Consider the following 18,701-nt stretch of genomic DNA (forward strand, 5'->3'; position numbering starts at 1 on the left):
GTTTACCTTCCGCACAGGTCTTTAAGGTTGTGACCCCACGTTTTGATGTTTCGCCTACAGTGTCAGTGTGATAAGATGCAGGTTGGTTTGCATTCACCCAAATGAATTTACCAAATACTCATTCAGACCAATGAAAGGAGCGGACAATGAAAGCGCCCTATCTTGTTTGCAGACACATCAGAGGATTTGAGATTAGGAGTGGCTGCCGTTTTTAGAATTTAAATGAGGCTTTGTTATTCGTGTCCTTGCCATTTTATTGAAAGTGAAAGGGAGCGATTTGAGGTCAAGTGGACGATTGCTGACTGGAATCTCAATTTTTTTTATGCCAATGTTGTAAATTCTTCACCCTCGAATTGAAGTTATATACTAAGTTATAATGTTATAGGCTTAGTTCCCATCATAACTTGAATCTAAATGATCATGTTATAGGCCTCCTCTTAACTTGAATCCAGGATCTCAGTGGACGTTCATGGTTTTAGCTAAACATTCATTTCCTCCTGGAATTCTCTCTGCTCAACTGATTGTCATGTCTATCAACAGGTTGGCCCAGAGCCCTGTTCTGTACCCTACTGCCCATGGAGTTACACAACAAACCATAGATAATGGAGACTGGAGAGGCAGCCTTGGTCATATTGGTGCCCAAAACAAAAAACACAAGGCTATCATTGTTGGCTAATGCCCTAATGTCCTGGGAGGAAATACCTCTGTTAGTTTGCCTACAGTATGGTACACAACACTGCTACTGTCTGACTCAGATCCAGAGGTGTAGTGAAACACTAGATCCCCCTGATCTAAGGAAATAAGCAGCAATTGGATGGTAACAGAGAAAAATGTCCCAGACCCCATAAAGACTAACATCTGGTATTTCAAAGATGTGCTTGAATAGCACTTATTAAGCACCCTCATCAAATGCTTTCTTTCTTTCTTTCTCTTTCGCTGTCTCTCTCACACACTCATCTAACTTGACATTGCTTGACTCTTATCCCACTCCCCTACCTTGAGTCTATACAGTCATTGCCGTCAATATGCAATACCAGATGAACTTGGACATATCCCCCCCCCCCCAGTGTTTTGCGGTTGGCCCCAACATCTCAAACGTTATTCAATCCAAAAACACAAAACCGGAAAATGAAAGTGCGTGGTAGTGAGAGGCAGTGGAAAAATGGTGTCCCTCGCATTCTTTCCATGGAGCTAATCTCGAGTCAATCTGAAATATTTAAGACCAAAGCCACAATTGATGGGTCTGCATATTTGTCTCTCTCACTGGTGCTCCTGAGTGGCGTATGAGTGGCGCTCTTTCACACACTGTGCTATAGTAGGCCTATGGGAAAACACACCAGTAGCATGCCACCTAGTGGTCGTTCTTGGTAAGGTCTGCTTCCATGTATGGCAATGGGAAATTAGACTTGTGCGCTGGTGTTTGGAATTTTCTTTACAACCCTTCCTTTAGGTTATAGTCTGTTACTGTAGGTGATTGGATAAATCAAAGCAAGTTTTCCACCCTAGTGTGTTCACCTACCAACCTCTCAAATCTGTGATTTAAGCCTACTTTAGGGAAGACTGAAAAATGTCACCTAAGCTTTCAACAGGGCCTTGGTGTCACGTATGAATCAGCATGTTCACTGTTCATTCTATGTAAGCAACATTGAGGCATAATGAGTCCAGATTATCCCTCACAAAAATGGCATTGGCAGTATTTGTCTGGCTTAAAATCATTGTATAGCACCTTTTGTAGTCATATTCTCATATTCTACTAGGCCTACATCTATCTAGTCACAACTATAAGAATGTCAATATGTCTTATTTTGGTGTTAGCAATTTCTATTCATATCAGCTTGCTGGATAATTTGTTTCAATGTACTGTGCCATTTTGTTATGTTAAATCCCAAATAAATTGGCCTGTCCTGTCCTTGTACAGTAGATGGGGCCAGAACCTAGCCAGTCTCCAAGCAGAATTATCAGGCCCACACAGTATACAAATCAGTGAGCGACGTCAGAACAGGACATAAGGCTATGATTCGGGGTAACCTAGTCTATTAGGCTGGGGATATCACTGTATGATGTAACATGGGTCGAGGTAACCTAGTCGATGGAGCTTTGAAGGCCAACCTGGTTTAGGTTTTTTAGTTCTAATTCAACCAACAGCCAACGGTCTGAACAGTGTTTTGCATTGCATGAATGTAGTGTATTTTGATGGGACATAGGGCGTATCTTTGATATCCTATTAGCAATTCTAACTTTGCATAATAGCCTATAGCCCTTGTCTGTTCAATGTGCATACGTTATAAACTCATGTGTGATTGTTCTAATATTAACTTGCAAAACATCACATTTCAGCTTTGATCTGCTCAACAGATCTGCTCAACAGTGTTTGATCTATGGTCTTGTTTGTAGTAACTCACACTTTGGTACGACACACAGGTCATTTTAACCAAACACCACCTCCCCTTTCTCAATCTTTGACCTCTAACCTGAGGTGCTTCAAACCAGTTGACCTCTCCATTCATTCCCCTTGGTGTCAGACGGTTTCAGAGCCCAGCGCTTGGTGTCTGCTGACAAAGTCAAGACAAAATGAAGGGAAGCACCACCCGTCCTGTTTTCTTTTTGGTCTCTAAAATGTATCTTTCTTAGATTAGGTGCTTTGCGCAGGCATTTTCTTTGGGCCTCTAAGGGTGTAGTATTTTGCCTTGAATGGCAGAGGAGGTGTGTCTGTCTACATGTCTGTCAGGTTTTTTCTTTATTTTTACTATTTTCGACATTGTAGAATAATAGTGAAGACATCAAAACTACAAAATAACACATGGAATCATGTAGTAACCAAAAAATTGTGAAACAAATATATATATTTGAGATAATTGAATGTAGCCACCCGTTGCCTTGACAGCTTTGCACACTCTTGGCATTCTCTCAACCAGCTTCATGAGGTCATCAGCTGGAATGCATTTCAATTAACAGGTGTGCCTTGTTAAAGGTTAATTTGTGGAATTTCCTTAATGTGTTTGAGCCAATCAGTTCTGTTGTGACAAGGTAGGGTTGGTATATAGAAGATAGCCCTATTTGGTAAAAGATCAATTCCATATTTTGGCAAGAACAGCTCAAATAAGTAAAGAGAAACGACAGTCCATCATTACTTTAATTAAGACATGAAGGTCAGCCAATCTGGGATATTTCAAGAACTTTGAACATTTCTTCAAGTGCAGTTGCAAAAACCATCAAGCGCTATGATAAAACTGGCTCTCATGATGACCGCCATGGGAAAGGAAGATCCAGAGTTAACTCTGCTACAGAGGATAAGTTCATTAGTTACCAGCCCCAGAAATTGCATCCCAAATAAATGCTTCAGAGTTCAAGTAACAGACACATCTCAACATCTACTGTTCAGAGGAGACTGCTTGAGATTTTTGGTTTCAACCACTGTGTCTTTGTGAGACAGAGTAAGTGAACGGATGATCTCCGCATGTGTGCTTCCCATGGAGGAGGAGGTGTGATGGTGCTTGCTGGAGGCACTGTCTGTGATTTATTTAGAATTCAAGAAACACAAACAGCATGGCTACCACAGCATTCTGCAGCGATATGCCATCCGATCTGTTTTGCGCTTAGAGGGACTATCATTTGTTTTTCAACAGGAAAATGACCCAACACATCTCCAGACTGTCAGGGCTATTTGACCAAGGAGAGTGATGGAGTGCTGCATCAGATGACGTGGCCTCCACAATCACCCGACCTCAACCCAATTGAGATGGTTTGGGATGAGTTGGATCGCAGAGTGAAGGAAAAGCAGCAAACAAGTGCTCAGCATATGTGGGAACCTTCAAGACTGTTGGAAAACATTCCAGGTGAAGCTGGTTGAGAATTCCAAGTGTGCAAAGCTGTCATCAAGGCAAAGGGTGGCTACTTTGAAGAATCTAAAATATATTTTGATTTGTTTAACACTTTTTTGGTTACTACATGATTCTGTGTTATATCATAGTTTTGGTGTCTTCACTATTATTCTCAATGTAGAACATTTTTAAAATTAAAGAAAAACCCTTGGTTGAGTAGGTGTGTCCAAACTTTTGACTGGTACTGTATGTATTAGGGACAGCACTGGCCATTTTAGAAAGGTTGTTTGGCTCTTATAACTGCTGACTCTTCATGTCTGTCTACTGTTAACACGCTGACCTTTTTCCCATGATATTCCAACACCCTGCACCCGGTAAAATCGGAATGTTAAAATGCTAATAAACTGACGCATCTCCTCTATTCACACAGGACCTGGAGATAGTCTACTCCTATCTGCATGGGATGGAGGCCCTGTCGAACCTCAGAGAACACCAGCTGAGGTGAGAGCTCGCACATTGATTCAGATTGATCAAATGAATTACACATGAATTTATACTTGTTAATTACATGGATGATCTTTGATTAGCAGTTGTACAATACCCTGATGAGACTAAAACTAGTAACACCTTAAAGGAATGTTGTTTTCCTCTGCGGTAGCTAGTTCTCAGAGACTTGTTTTTCTCCTGCTTGTTTTGAATCCTTGAGCAACAATAATATGCATGACATGCTCTGGGCTGTTTTTGGGAGTTTGTGTTTTTTGATATCGCTGTTTACTAAAATAAAGTTTCACAAATGCCAAGGCACATGAGTTACTTTTAAAATACTGACATTTCCTTCCTCTTAAAAAGGTAAACTCGGAGAGCTTCTACAAACTCAATAAACTAAACTTAGTGAACCCAACCATCCATCTGTTCTATTGTATTTGTTAACTTTGCTGTCACTGTTGTCTCCTCTCTTCTCTCCTCCCCCCTCTCCCATCTCCTCTCTTCCCCCCTCTCGCCCCACCCCTCTCCTCTGTCCTTCCCTCTCTCTCCTACAGGATAATGTGTGAGACAGTGCGCTATGAAAGACACGAAGCCAATGAAGTGCTCTATTAGTAAGTACCCTTGTGCGTGTATGTAGGTACACATTCTTAATGCATCCATTCTTAATAAATCATATCTAGATGTTCTCTGCTGGAAGTCTTTACACAAGACATGGTCAGAGTCCAACTTATTGACAAGCTGCGATTATGCCCCATTAATGTCATTTTAGGTGAAAATTTAAAAAGGTCTGATCCTTAAGAGTTTTTTTTAAAAGAGGGAACTGATTGGAGGACTTGCTTCATTTAGATGAGAGCAAGGCTATTCCAGAATGCCCTATAGTCAGAGGACATACACACACAGAGAGTTGCTCCCATTGGCCAAAAGTAGCAGTGGGGGGATGAGAGGGGGGGTGGTGTCTGGTACCCTGCTGGTAGCTTAGGGCTAGTGTGACAACACTTTCAGCAGTCTCTCTCTACCCACTGTGTGTGTGTGCACCCGTCTGCCGGTGTTCATGTGTAGTATGTATGCATGCATGAATATTTTGGCCCAGGGTAGGGGATTCCTCTTGTAGACATTCATACTCTGGTTCTCTTCCTGGATAAGTGCTGGGAGCAGACAGTGGGAAAATAAGATGCAGTCTCCCCCTGTGGAGAATCTGATTAAGGATCTTTAGCTGTAGTGGTGCCCTTTACCTTTTTCTATTTTTAACAATGAGTTCTGACTACCTGGGGACTAGGAGGCGTTAAAACCACACTGTTAGAAATCCTGATGGCCTCTTTTTAAGGTAAACACAGTTCCTGAGATGAAAGCATGTACAGCACATTTTGGATAGGGAGGTGAAGGACTCTCAATCATAGACAGCACATTTTGGATAGGGTGGTGAAGGACTCTCAATCATAGACAGAAGACCTGTCAATCATCGACAGCACATTTTGGATAGGGTGGTGGACTGTCAATCATAGACATGCTGTCAATAGTAGACAGCACGTTATGCATAGGGATGTGGGACAGTCAATTGTTACAAGGCTAAGCAACTCTTATCTTACATCCACTCCAATTCTGTCCAAACCTGAAACCCCAAAGTGAGGTTGATAGTGTGTGTGCTACAGGCGATACACTGCCATCTTAGTACATCAGGTTATAAACCAAGAGTATTACACTTGACAGGAATTGATTATACCCTCCAGCAGTCCTCATCTCCGGGTTTCCCTCGTGTGTGTGTGTGTGTGTGTGTGTGTGTGTGTGTGTGTGTGTGTGTGTGTGTGTGTGTGTGTGTGTGTGTGTGTGTGTGTGTGTGTGTAGCGCTCACACCCAGCTCATTGAAAGGTTTCCCCTTGCCAGTGTGTGTGTGCCTAGCGTCCCCTGTGTGCCTAGCGTCCCCTGTGTGCCTAGCGTCCCCTGTGTGTGTGTGTGTGTGTGCAGAACTCGCACGCAGCTGATGGAAAGTTTTCCCCACACCAGCTCCTACTCCCAATAGGGTCCCACTGTAATCAGCTGGGAATGTGCCCGCTCGCTTCTGGAAACAAGGTCATCTGATCTGGGAAAAGAACTGGGAGAAATAACATGTCCCATCCAAACAACGCTCAAGGAACATTGCATTTCCATCCTTCTGAATGGGGAGTGTCATGTCAGTATTGGGGTTAGCAGTATTCTGTAGTAAAAACCATCATATAAAACACTGCAAACAGTGGAGGCTCCTCAGAGGAGGAAGGGGAGGACCATCCTTCTCAGTGAATTTGATCAAAATAGTGAAACATTACAAAACATTTTATTTTTATTTTTTTAGATATGAATATATTTAGTATAGTTTTATGTCACCAAATAACAGATTTAAACCCTGTTTTGCAATGAAGGTCTACAGTAGCCTCAACAACACTCAGTAGGGTAGCACCCTGGTGTATCAGAGGACAGCTATTTTCTATTTTCTGTGTACATTGACTTCAATACAGAACTTAGGAGGCTCATGGTTCTCACCCCCTTCCAAAGACTTACTATAGTAATTATAACGACTTCCAGAGGACGTCCTCCAACCTATCAGAGCTCTTGCAGTATGAACTGACATGTTGTCCATTCAATCAAAAGTGACTCAGTGAGATGCTAGTTGAACGGTTTTGAACAAATACATTTCTTCAAAATTGTATGAACTGTGTGCCGGTGATCAGGGGTGTATTCATTCCGCTAATTCTGTTTTGCGAAACGTTTCTTAAACGGGGCTGGACCTACCGAAATTTGTCCAAAAACTCTTCGTTTTGTTGCAAAATGTTAGCATCTGTTTGGACTAATGATTACACCCTAGATCCGCTAGATGCTGGCAAGAGTGTGCAAGGTGGTATTGAATATGTCACTGTCACCTTGATTACTCCAATTTGTCTCTGTACCTGTGCACCTACATTATAAACTTTCATTTGTAGGCTAGGTTTTTAGCAACCTCATGGTGTGTATAGGGCAAATTTGAGTATCATGTAGTAGCTTAAACCTATTGATGTTACATTGAGCTGAGTGAATGGAATATGAATGACAGTCATCCAATATGCTGTAATAGAAATAAGGCCATCAACTCCCACTAACTTTTGCCTTGCAAAAGTATTCAGACCCCTTGGATTTCTCTACATTTTGTGTTACGATGTGTGATTAAAATAGATTTGTCATTTATTACCAATATACACAAAATACTCTGTCAAAGTGGGACATTTTAATGTTTTTTTTAAGATTAAGAAAAAAGATAACATATAGTTGTTGCATGCGAGGTATTCAGCCCCTTTTTTTTAGGCAAGATTAAGTTAGTAAAGGTGTCAAATTGACCCTTCTGTCCCCCATATAACATCTGTAAGGTCCCTCCATCATGTATTGAATTTCAAGCATCATAAAAAGGGCAGTGATTGGTAGATGTGTAACAATAACAAATCAGACATTGAATATTTCTGTAAGCATGGTCAAGTTACTTATGTTATTAAACCACTAGACACCTCAAAGATACAGTTGTCCTTCTGAAGTGAGCTGCAGATCAGGAATGAAACTGCTCAGGGATGTCACCATGTGGCCATTGGGGATTTTAAAACCGCTACAGAGTTAAATGGCTGTGAAGGGCGAGCTGAGGATGGATCAACATTGGAGTGACTCCCCAATAATATAAATATACAGAATACACATTTTCCAAAACATGTATCTTGTATGCATCAAGGCACTAGCTGCAAAAAAAACATGGCAAAGGCATACTTTTTGGCCGAAATTTTCAAGCATGGTGGTGGCTGCATCATGGTATGAGTATGCTTGACATCAGCAAATACCTTTTCAGGATAAAAATAAACAGAATGGAGCGAAGCACAGGGAAAATGGTAGAGCAAACCTGCTTCAGTCTGCTTTACACCAAGCACTGGGAGAAGAATTCACCTTTCAGCAGGACAATAACCTAAAACACAAAGCCAAATTTCAACTGGGAATGCTTACCAAGATGACCGTGGATGTTCCTGAGTGTCCAAGTTACAGTTTGACTTAATTCTGCTTGAAATTCTGTGGCAAGACTTTAAAAATGCTGTTTAGCCATGACCCCTACATCTTGACAGAGCTTGACAATTTTTTTTACAGAATAATGGGCTAATATTGCACAATCCAGGTGTGCAAAGCTCTTATAGACTTACCCAAGAAGACTCACAGCTGTAATCGATGACAAAGGTTTTCCTAACATGTATTGACTCAGGGAGCTGAATACTTAAGCAACGACAATTTTATTGATTACATTTTTATTTATATAACATTTACATTTTTTCCCACATTGACAGACTATTTTGTTTAGATTGTTGATAGAAAATTACAAATCCATTTTAATCTCACTTTGTAACACAAATGTGATGAAATCCAAGGGGTCTGAATACTTTTGCAAGGAAAGTATTCAGACCCCTTGACTTTCTCCACAATTTGTTATGTTACAGCCTTATTCTAAAATTGATTAAATATTTTATCTCCCTCAACAATCTACAGAAGATACCCCTGTTGTGACTTTACTTTCATTAATCTGACTGCTATTTATTTATCTACTAACTATGTTTAATTGTTACCCGATTTTAAATGAATCCTCTAACAACGAACTCATTAGAAATTTGGGGCACCATGGAAGAGGTTTTTTAAAGAATTACCATCTCCCAAATGAAACTCTTAAGATATATCTATTACATCGCTCAACGGTCATCTTATTAATCATTACCTCTTATCATAATAGCATTCTGAACAGTCGTAACCTCATGCATCTGCAAAAAAACCCAGTCTTACTCATGATTCAGTACTACACCAATTGGTTTCATTATTTATTTACTAGCTAACTAAATAATAACATAGACACTTAATACACGAGACAAAGGTCCGTAGCAGACTTTTACAATATGGTGGCTTTTTACGCAACGATATGTAGAGGGGAGAGCGAAAAAAAGACATTTCAGAACTATTCTCACATTAATCATATAGTTTGCACACGAACCACCGCCCATTTGGATGAAGAAATCATCAATGTATTTATGTGCGAGGGCCTTTGTTTGGTCGGAACCAGCCCTCCTTAGGAAGGTTGTTTGGCCTTAGAGCGGCAAGCTGGATGGCTCTGATTGTCCAGAAGGGGTCTCCCCTTTCCCGTCTTCTACTGTTGTTCCCGGTGATGAGCGTAGTAGGATAGTCTCACTTACATTCACTTTTCTAGATATTTGACTCGCGACAGCTAATCAGCTGTCTAAGTGATTGTCTGAGAGGTGAGCTTCTCACCCACACCTCGTGTTGATTATTCAGGATTCGAACCACGATGGACATGAGCTGCAGCTTGCCGTCTCTCTGGTCTAAAGAAAGGCGAGTTTATTTCTTCACCTCGTGTCGAAGTTCCAACCTTTTCAAAACATGTAGCTACCGCCTCAAGTTTCCTGGTATGGGGTTAATTTAGTTGGCAAGCTTTTTATGCACACTAGTCAAAAGGGGATTGTTCTGTCAGTCTGACACAGTCTCTGACCTAATTTGGGGCGTGGCTACTTACTATGGAGAGATTCTTTTAAAATCACATTTATATTTTAACAAAAATACTTTTCATATTATATGCACAACATATTGGATGGAAACTTGACAGATAAAGGGGAGATACTTTCCAAGTTACAGTATTTCGTTCATACAATTTTTTTTACGACATCACAAAATGAAAACCCATGTGACATTAGTTTTCTATAGCTCCCCACTGACCATTCTCCACAAATATTGTTCCAGTATCCACTTTTGACCGTGTGAGAGTTTCAGCAAAAAACTGTCTGTGAATCAAATACATTCCTTTGGTTGATACTAAAAGGGGGGAAAGAAAGTCTCCTCGTCCTGTAATTTACAACAGGGTGTGAACTGTTGACCATCCAGCAGCTACCCCCCCACCCGAAGTGAGAGAGAGGGGCCTGGTTACTGTCAACCCCCGCCAGTCTCATCTGGCACATTTTGATTATCACAAGACCGTCATATGACCCAATAATGACAAAGCAAAAACAGGATTTGGGAAATGTTTGCAAACGTATAAAAACAAAAATCGGAAATATCACATTTATATAAATATTCAGACCCTTAACTCAGTACTTTGTTGAAGCACTTTGGCAGTGATTACAGCCTCAAGTCTTCTTGGGTATGATGCTACAAGCTGGGCACACCTGTATTTTTGGGAGTTCCTCCTGTTCTTCTCTGCAGATCCTCTCAAGCTCAGTTAGGTTGGATGGGGAGCGTCGCTGCAAAGCTATTTCCAGGCCTCTCCAGTGATGTTCGATCGGGTTCAAGTCCGGGCTCTGGCTCGGCAACTCATAGATATTCAGAGACTTGTCCCCAAGCCACTCCTGCATTGTCTTGGCTATGTGCTTAGGGTCATTGTCCAGTTGGAAGGTGAACCTTTCCTCCAGTCTGAGGTCTTAACCTGCTCCAGAGCGCTCTTCATCATAGATCTCTCTCTTTACTTTGCTCTGTTCATCTTTCCCTCGGATCCTGAATAGTTTCCCAGTTACTGCCGCTGAATAACATCTCCACAGCATGATGATGCCACCACCATGCTTCACCATAGGGATGGTGCTAGGTTTCTTCCAGATGTGACGCTTGGCATTCAGGGCAAAGAGTTACATTTTGGTTTCATCATGGTCTGAGAGTCCTTTTTACGTGCCTTTTGGTAAACTCCAAGCGGACTGTTGTGCCTTTTACTGAGGAGTGGCTTCTGTCTGGCCGCTCTACCATAAAGGCCTGATTTGGTGGAGTGCTGCAGAGATGCTTGTCCTTCTGGAAGGTTCTCCCATCTCCACAGAGGAACTCTAGAGCGACTATTGGATTCTTGGTCACCTCCCTGACCAAGGCCCTTCTCCCCCAATTCTTCAGTTTGGCTGGGCGGCCATTTTAGAGACTTAGTGTTTCCAAACTTCTTCCATTGAAGAGTGATGGAGGCCACTGTGTTCTTGGGGTACTTCAATGCTGCAGGATTTTTTTTGGTACCTTTTCCCAGATCTGTGCCTCGACACAATCCTGTCTCGGAGCTCTGTGGACAATTTCTTTGACCTCATGGCTTGGTTTTTCTAACATGCACTGTCAACTGTGGGACTTTATATAGACAGGTGTGTGCCTTTCCAAATCATGTCCAATCAATATAATTTACAACAGGTGGACTCCAATTAAGTTGAAGAAACATCTAAATGATGATCAATAGAAACAGGATGCACCTGAGCTCAATTTCGAGTCTCATGGCAAAGGGTCTGAATACTTATGTAAATAAGGTGGTTCTGTTTTGTTTTTGCTTTGTCATTATAGGGTATTGCGTGTAGATTGATAAAAAAAAAAAAAAATCTTCAATGTGGAAAAGGGGTGTCTGAATACTTTCTGAATGAACTGTATACTGTAGTTTAGCAGACACACCCCTTTGGAAATAGGCTCGGGGCTGCCCCCTCCCCCCCCCCTCCCCACTCCAACTCAATTTCATAAAGGGTCTCATAAGAATATTGATGTTTATTAAAAAAAACTGTTCCTCTCCAGCTTCTAACATACCCAGAGACCCTCAGCTCCTCTCCTACCTTACATCCTGTCTGAAGATGAGATGTGGTGTTCGGGCTTGTCATTGCTGAGCGCTTCTCAGACGATTGTTTCTCCCAAAATGCTCATGACCCAGTTCAGTCAAGCTGTCGTGGCGCATAAGACTCTCCTGTCTCCTACTACTTTGTGTTCTGTGCTCCTCTCCTCCTTAGCGATGTGCAAGGGAGCGAGCGCCTCTGCGTGCCAGCGATTTAATAATTGAACATTTCATTTGGACTGCGAGGGAGGAGATGAGGACGATATAGGGGAGAACAAGTGCATCAGGGGAAACGGTGAAGGAGAGAGATGGGGAGAGGGAGGGAAGCAGGATTCACACTGCATCAGTAGGGTGTGCTATACTCAGCCTTATTAGCTCCAGAGTGAAGGTGTGGAGAGAAGGAAGAGGGGGGTGGGGGGGATTACTTTGTTGTCTGTGATGAGAAACTCTCACTCAGTATAATCTCTCGCTCTGTCTTTGTGTGTATGAACATACTTGTGCATGTTCACTTGTCTGTTTGTTTGGCCATGCATTCATCCCCATCCGTCCCACCTCTAGATGTGAGTGGGACACAAACCTTGGGCGTGCCGTATTTGCCATCGAATGGATTTCCTCCAGACTACCTTTCAGAGCTCTCCGCTGGTGGGACTCGATGAACACGCTGACCAATAATTACACACGACTGGCCGATTAGCACTAGATTTAAAGGGAACCCAATGACAAGACAAGCACTTTAATAGCACCTGCAGCATGTACAGGGTGTGCAGCCACAGCAATCTGCTCTGTAGTTGGTGTAAGACTGAACTATGATGATGAAGCAGTTTATTCCTTGTTATAGCGTCATTTGGTAGAGACTAGATGAGTAAATCCATAGCTAAGTGAAACACGTGGCCATTGAACTTATAGAGGTATTGTATCTTCATTTGTTCACTTCCTGCGCCACAGAATTGACATCAATTCACTTCAGTGGTCTTTCTCTCTCACTCGCTCAAATTCTACAGCACCTGACATAATAAATGTCCTACTACTGTAGGTCCTATCAAAACTGATTTCCTCTTAGAATGTATTTTTTTTATTTTTATAATCAAATCCTCCTGCTGCAGTATTACTTTACTCCTGCAATGAAAGTTCTCCCATCTCCACAGATGACCATCGGGTTCTTGGCCACCTCCCTGACCAAGGCCCTTTTCCCCTGATTGCTCAGTTTGGCCGGGCGGACCGCTCTAGAAAGAGTCTTGATGGTTCCAAACTTCTTCCATTTAAGAATGATGGAGCCCACTGTCTTCTTGTGGACATTCAATGCTGCAGAAATGTTTTGGTACCCTTCCCCAGATCTGTGCCTCAACACAATCCTGACTCGGAGCTCTATGGACAATTCCTTCAACCTCGTGGCTTTGTTTTTGTTCTGACATTCACTGTCAACTGTGGAACCTTATATAGACAGGTGTGTGCCTTTCCAAATCATGTCCAATCAATTGAATTTACCACAGGTGGACTCCAATCAAGTTGTAGAAACATCTCAAGGATGATCAATGGAAACAGGATGCACATGAGCTCAATTTAGCAAAGGGTCTGAATACTGATGTAAATAAGGTATTTCTGTTTTTTATCTTGTTTTTGCTTTGTCATTATGGGGTATTGTGTCGTGATTCTTTTGAATAAGACTGTAACGTAACACAATGTGGAAAAAGTTGAGTCTGAATACACCTCATTCCAGGGTTTTTATTTTTACTATTTTCTACATTGTAGAATAATAGTGAATACATCAAAACTATCAAGTAACATATGGACTTATGTAGTAACCAAAAAAGTGTTACACAAATCAAATTATATTTTATATTTGAGATTGTTAAAAGTAGCCACCCTTTTGCCTGGATGATGGCTTTGCACAGTTTTGGCATTCTCTCAACCAGCTTCATGAGGTCATCAGCTGGAATGCATTTCAATTAACAGGTGTGCCTTGTTAAAGGTTAATTTGTGGAATTTCCTTAATGTGTTTGAGCCAAACAGTTGTTCTGACAAGAAAGGGGTGGTATACAGAAAATAGCCCTGTTTGGTAAAATACCAAGTCCATATTATGGCAAGAACAGCTCAAATAAGCAAAGAGAAACAACAGTCCATCATTACTTTAAGACATGAAGATCAGTCAGTTGGGAAAATGTCAAGGACTTTGAAAGTTTCTTCAAGTGCAATCGCAAAAACCATCAAGCGCTATGATGAAACTGGCTTTCATGAGGACTGCCACAGCAAAGGAAGACCCAGAGTTACCTCTGCTGCAGAGGAAAAGTTCATTCGAGTTACCAGCCTCAGAAATTGCAGCCCAAATAAATGCTTTACAGAGTTCAATTAACAGACACATTGCAACATCAGCTGTTCAGAGGAGACTGCATCAATCAGGCCTTCATTGTCGAATTGCTGCAAAGAAACCACTTCCAAATGACACCATTAATAAGAAGAGACCAGCTTGGGCCAGGAAACATGAGCAATGGACACATTTGTCTTTTCGGTCTGATGAGTCCAAATTTGAGGTTTTTGGTTCCAACCGCTGTGTCGTGAGACATAGAGTAGGTGAACGGATGATCTCTGCATGTGTCGTAACCACCATGGAGGTGGGGGTGCTTTGCTGCTGACACTCTCTGTGATTTATTTAGAATTCAAGGCACGTTTAACCAGCATGGTTACCACAGCATTCTGCAGCCATACGCCAGTCCCACTAAGCCCAAACCAGATGGGATATCATTTGTTTTTCAACAGCACAATGACCCAACACACCTCCAGGCTGTGTAAGGGCTATTTGACTAAGAAGGAGAGTGCTGAATTAGATGACCTGGCCTCCACAATCACCCAACCTCAACCCAATTGAGTTGGTTTGGGATGAGTTGGACCGCAGTGAAGTAAAAGCAGCCAACAAGTGCTCAGCATATATGGGAACTCCTTCAAGACTGTTGGAAAACCATTCCAGATGAAGCTGGTTGAGAGAATGCCAAGTGTTCAAAGGGTGGCTACTTTGAAGAATCAAAAATAAAATGTATTTTGATTTAACACTTTAATTTGGTTACTACATGATTCCATGTGTTATTTCATAGTTTTGATGTCTTAGCTATTATTCTACAATACCCTGGAATGAGTAGGTGTCCAAACTTTTGAGTATGTATGTATGTATGTATGTGTATATATATATATATATATTACACACACACACTACCGTTCAAAAGTTTGGGATCATTTAGACATTTTACTTGTTTTGAAAGAAAAGCAAAACATTTTTGGTCCATTTTAAAATAATATCAAATTGATCAGAAATACAGTGTAGACATTGTTAATGTTGTAAATGACTATTGTAGCTGGAAACGGCTGATTTTTAATGGAATATAAACGTAGGCGTACAGAGGCCCATTTATCTTCAACAATCACTCCTGTGTTCCAATGGGACGTTGTGTTAGCTAATCCAAGTTTATCATTTAAAAAAGCTAATTGATCATTAGAAACCCATTTTGCAATTATGTTAGCACAGCTGAAAACTGTTCTGATTTAAAGAAGAAATTAAACAGGCCTTCTTTAGACTAGTTAAGTATCTGGAGCATCAGCATTTGGTTTCGATTACAGGCTCAAAATGTCCAGAAACCAAGTACTTTATTCTGAAACTTGTCAGTCTATTCTTGTTCTGAGAAATGAAGGCTATTCCATGCGAGAAATTGCCAAGAAACTGATTATCTCGTACAACACTATGTACTACTCCCTTCACAGAACAGCGCAAACTGACACTAACCAGAATACAAATAGGAGTGGGAGGCCCCGGTGCACAACTGAGCAAGAGGACAAGTACATTAGTGTCTAGAAGGCCAGCATCCCGGAGTCGCCTCTTCACTGTTGACGTTGAGACTGGTGTTTTGCGGGTACTATTTAACAAAGCTGCCAGTTGGGGACTTGTGAGGTGTCTGTTTCTCAATCTAGACACTAATGTACTTGTCCTCTTGCTCAGTTGTGCACTGGGGCCTCCCACTCTTTCTATTCTGGTTAGGGCCAGTTTGCTCTGTTCTGTGAAGGGAGTAGTATACAGTGTTGTATGAGATCTTCAGTTTCTTGGCAATTTCTCGCGTGGAATATACTCCATTTCCCAGAACAAGAATAGACTGACGAGTTTCAGAAGAAAGTCTTTGTTTCTGGCCATTTTGAGTCTGTAATCGAACCCACAAATGCTGATGCTCCAGATACTCAACTAGTCTAATGAAGGCCAGTTTTATTTCTTCTTCAATTAGTACAACAGTTTTCAGCTGTTTTGGCAATTGCAAAAGGGGTTTCTAATGATCAATTAGCCTTTTTAAAATGATACACTTGGATTAGCTAACACAACACGCCATTGGAACACAGGAGTGATGGTTGCTGATAATGTGCCACTGTACGCCTATGTAGATACAGTGGGGAGAACAAGTATTTGATACACTGCCGATTTTGCAGGTTTTCCTACTTACAAAGCATGTAGAGGTCTGTCATTTTTATCATAGGTACACTTCAACTGTGAGAGACGGAATCTAAAACAAAAATCCAGAAAATCACATTGTATGATTTTTAAGTAATTAATTTGCATTTTATTGCATGACATAAGTATTTGAYCACCTACCAACCAGTAAGAATTCCGGCTCTCACAGACCTGTTAGTTTTTCTTTAAGAAGCCCTCCTGTTCTCCACTCATTACCTGTATTAACTGCACCTGTTTGAACTCGTTACCTGTATAAAAAGACACCTGTCCACACACTCAATCACACAGACTCAAACCTCTACACAATGGCCAAGACCCGACAGCTGTGTAAGGACATCAGGGATAAAATTGTAGACCTGCACAAGGCTGGGATGGGCTACAGGACAATAGGCAAGCAGCTTGGTGAGAAGGCAACAACTGTTGGCGCAATTATTAGAAAATGGAAGAAGTTCAAGATGAYGGTCAATCACCCTCGGTCTGGGGCTCCATGCAAGCTATCACCTCGTGGGGCATCAATGATCATCTTCGCTGGCCATGGCAGAACACTGACATTGCTGTCTTGCAGGAAATCACTCACAGAACAAGCGATATGGCTGGTGGCATTGTCATGCTGGAGGGTCATGTCAGGATGAGCCTGCAGGAAGGGTACCACGAGGGAGGAGGATGTCTTCCTTGTAATGCACAGCATTGAAATTGCCTGCAATGACAACAAGCTCAGTCCGATGATGCTGTGACACACCACCCCAGACCATGACAGACCCTCCACCTCCAAATCGATCCTGTTCCAGAGTACAGGCCTCGGTGTAACGCTCATTCCTTCGACGATAAACGCGAATCCGACCATCACACCCGGTGAGACAAAACCGCATCCGTGAAGAGCACTTTTTGCCAGTCCTGTCTGGTCCAGCGACAGTGGGGTTGTGCCCATAGGCGACATTGTTTCTGGTGATGTCTGGTGAGGACTTGCCTTATAGCAGGCCTACGAGCTCTGTCCAGCCTCTCTCAGCCTATTGCGGACAGTCTGAGCACCGATGGAGGGACTCTGCGTTCCTGGTGTAACTCAGATAGTTGTTGCCATCCTGTACCTGTCCCGCAGGTGTGATGTTCGGATTTACCGATCCTGTGCATGTCTTGTTACACGTGGTCTGCCACTGCGAGGACAATCAGCTGTCCGTCCTGTCTCCCTGTCACACTGTCTTAGGAGTCTCACAGTACGGACATTGCAATGTATTGCCCTGGCCACATCTGCAGTCCTCATGCCTCCTTGCAGCATGCCTAAGGCACATTCACGCAGATGATCAGGGACCCTGGGCATCTTTCTTTTGATGCTTTTCAGTCAGTAGAAAGGCCTCTTCATAATTGTGACCTTAATTGCCTACTGTCTGTAAGCTGTTAGTGTCTTAATCATGAAACGTACATCTCCAGCTTTCTTTTTCAATGAGAGTTATTGGGGAACCCCACTGGCTGAATGGACAGAGACAGTAGTTCCTGAGAGAGCCATGATTCCATGAAACAGAATGTTAGTCTGGAAGGAAATCCTTGCTCTGAGCTTGTCTACTTTGTTTTCCGGGACTGAATATTAGCAAGCAATATCCTCGGAAGCGGTGGATGATATGCATGCCTCCTGAGTCTGACTAGAAGCCCACTCTTTATTCCTCTTCTCCTGCGGTGGCGTTTTGGAGCAGCCCCCGGGATGAATAGAACTGCCTCGGGGTGTTAAAACAAAGGATCCAATTTAGGGAATTCAAATTTCTGGTTGAAATGCTGTTGAGTGATTGCCGATTTTATAGCCACCAATTAATTTTGGCTGTTAACTTCTTATGGCTGCAATCCCGCTAACGGGATCGATATGACAACAGCCAGTGAAAGTGCAGGGCGCCAAATTCAAACAACAGAAATCTCATAATTAAAATTCCTCAAACATACATGTGTCTTATATCATTTTGAAGGTAATCTTGTTGTTAATCCCACCAAAGTGTCTGATTTCAAATATGCTTTTCAGTTAAAGCACTACAAACGATTATGTTAGGTCACCACCAAACCACAATAAGCACAGCCAATTTTCCAGCGAAAGATAGCAGTCACAAAAAGCAGAAATAGAGATAAAATGAATCACTAACCTTTGATCTTTATCAGATGACACTCATAGGACTTCATGTTACACAATACATGCATGTTTTGTTAGATAACGTTCATATTTATATAAAAAAATCGGAGTTTACATTGGCGCGTTACATTCACTAGTTCCAAAAACATCCAGTGATTTTGCATAGCCACATCGTTTCAACAGAAATACTCATCATAAATGTAGATGATAATACAAGTTATACAC

The 18,701-nt window shown here is 41.9% G+C and overlaps 1 protein-coding gene across 1 annotated transcript in view; it reads left to right on the forward strand.

The window, feature by feature from the left end:
• The window catches only part of LOC111965514 (rap guanine nucleotide exchange factor 2-like), a 149,188-nt gene that overhangs the window by 31,358 nt on the left and 99,129 nt on the right, over positions 1 to 18,701 (forward strand). The window contains 2 exon segments of the mRNA XM_070444238.1: positions 4,252 to 4,322; positions 4,862 to 4,918. Coding sequence (XP_070300339.1) covers positions 4,252 to 4,322; positions 4,862 to 4,918 — 128 coding nt within the window.

The sequence above is a fragment of the Salvelinus sp. IW2-2015 genome, linkage group LG6.2, assembly GCF_002910315.2.
Source record: "Salvelinus sp. IW2-2015 linkage group LG6.2, ASM291031v2, whole genome shotgun sequence".
Lineage (NCBI taxonomy): Eukaryota > Metazoa > Chordata > Actinopteri > Salmoniformes > Salmonidae > Salvelinus > Salvelinus sp. IW2-2015.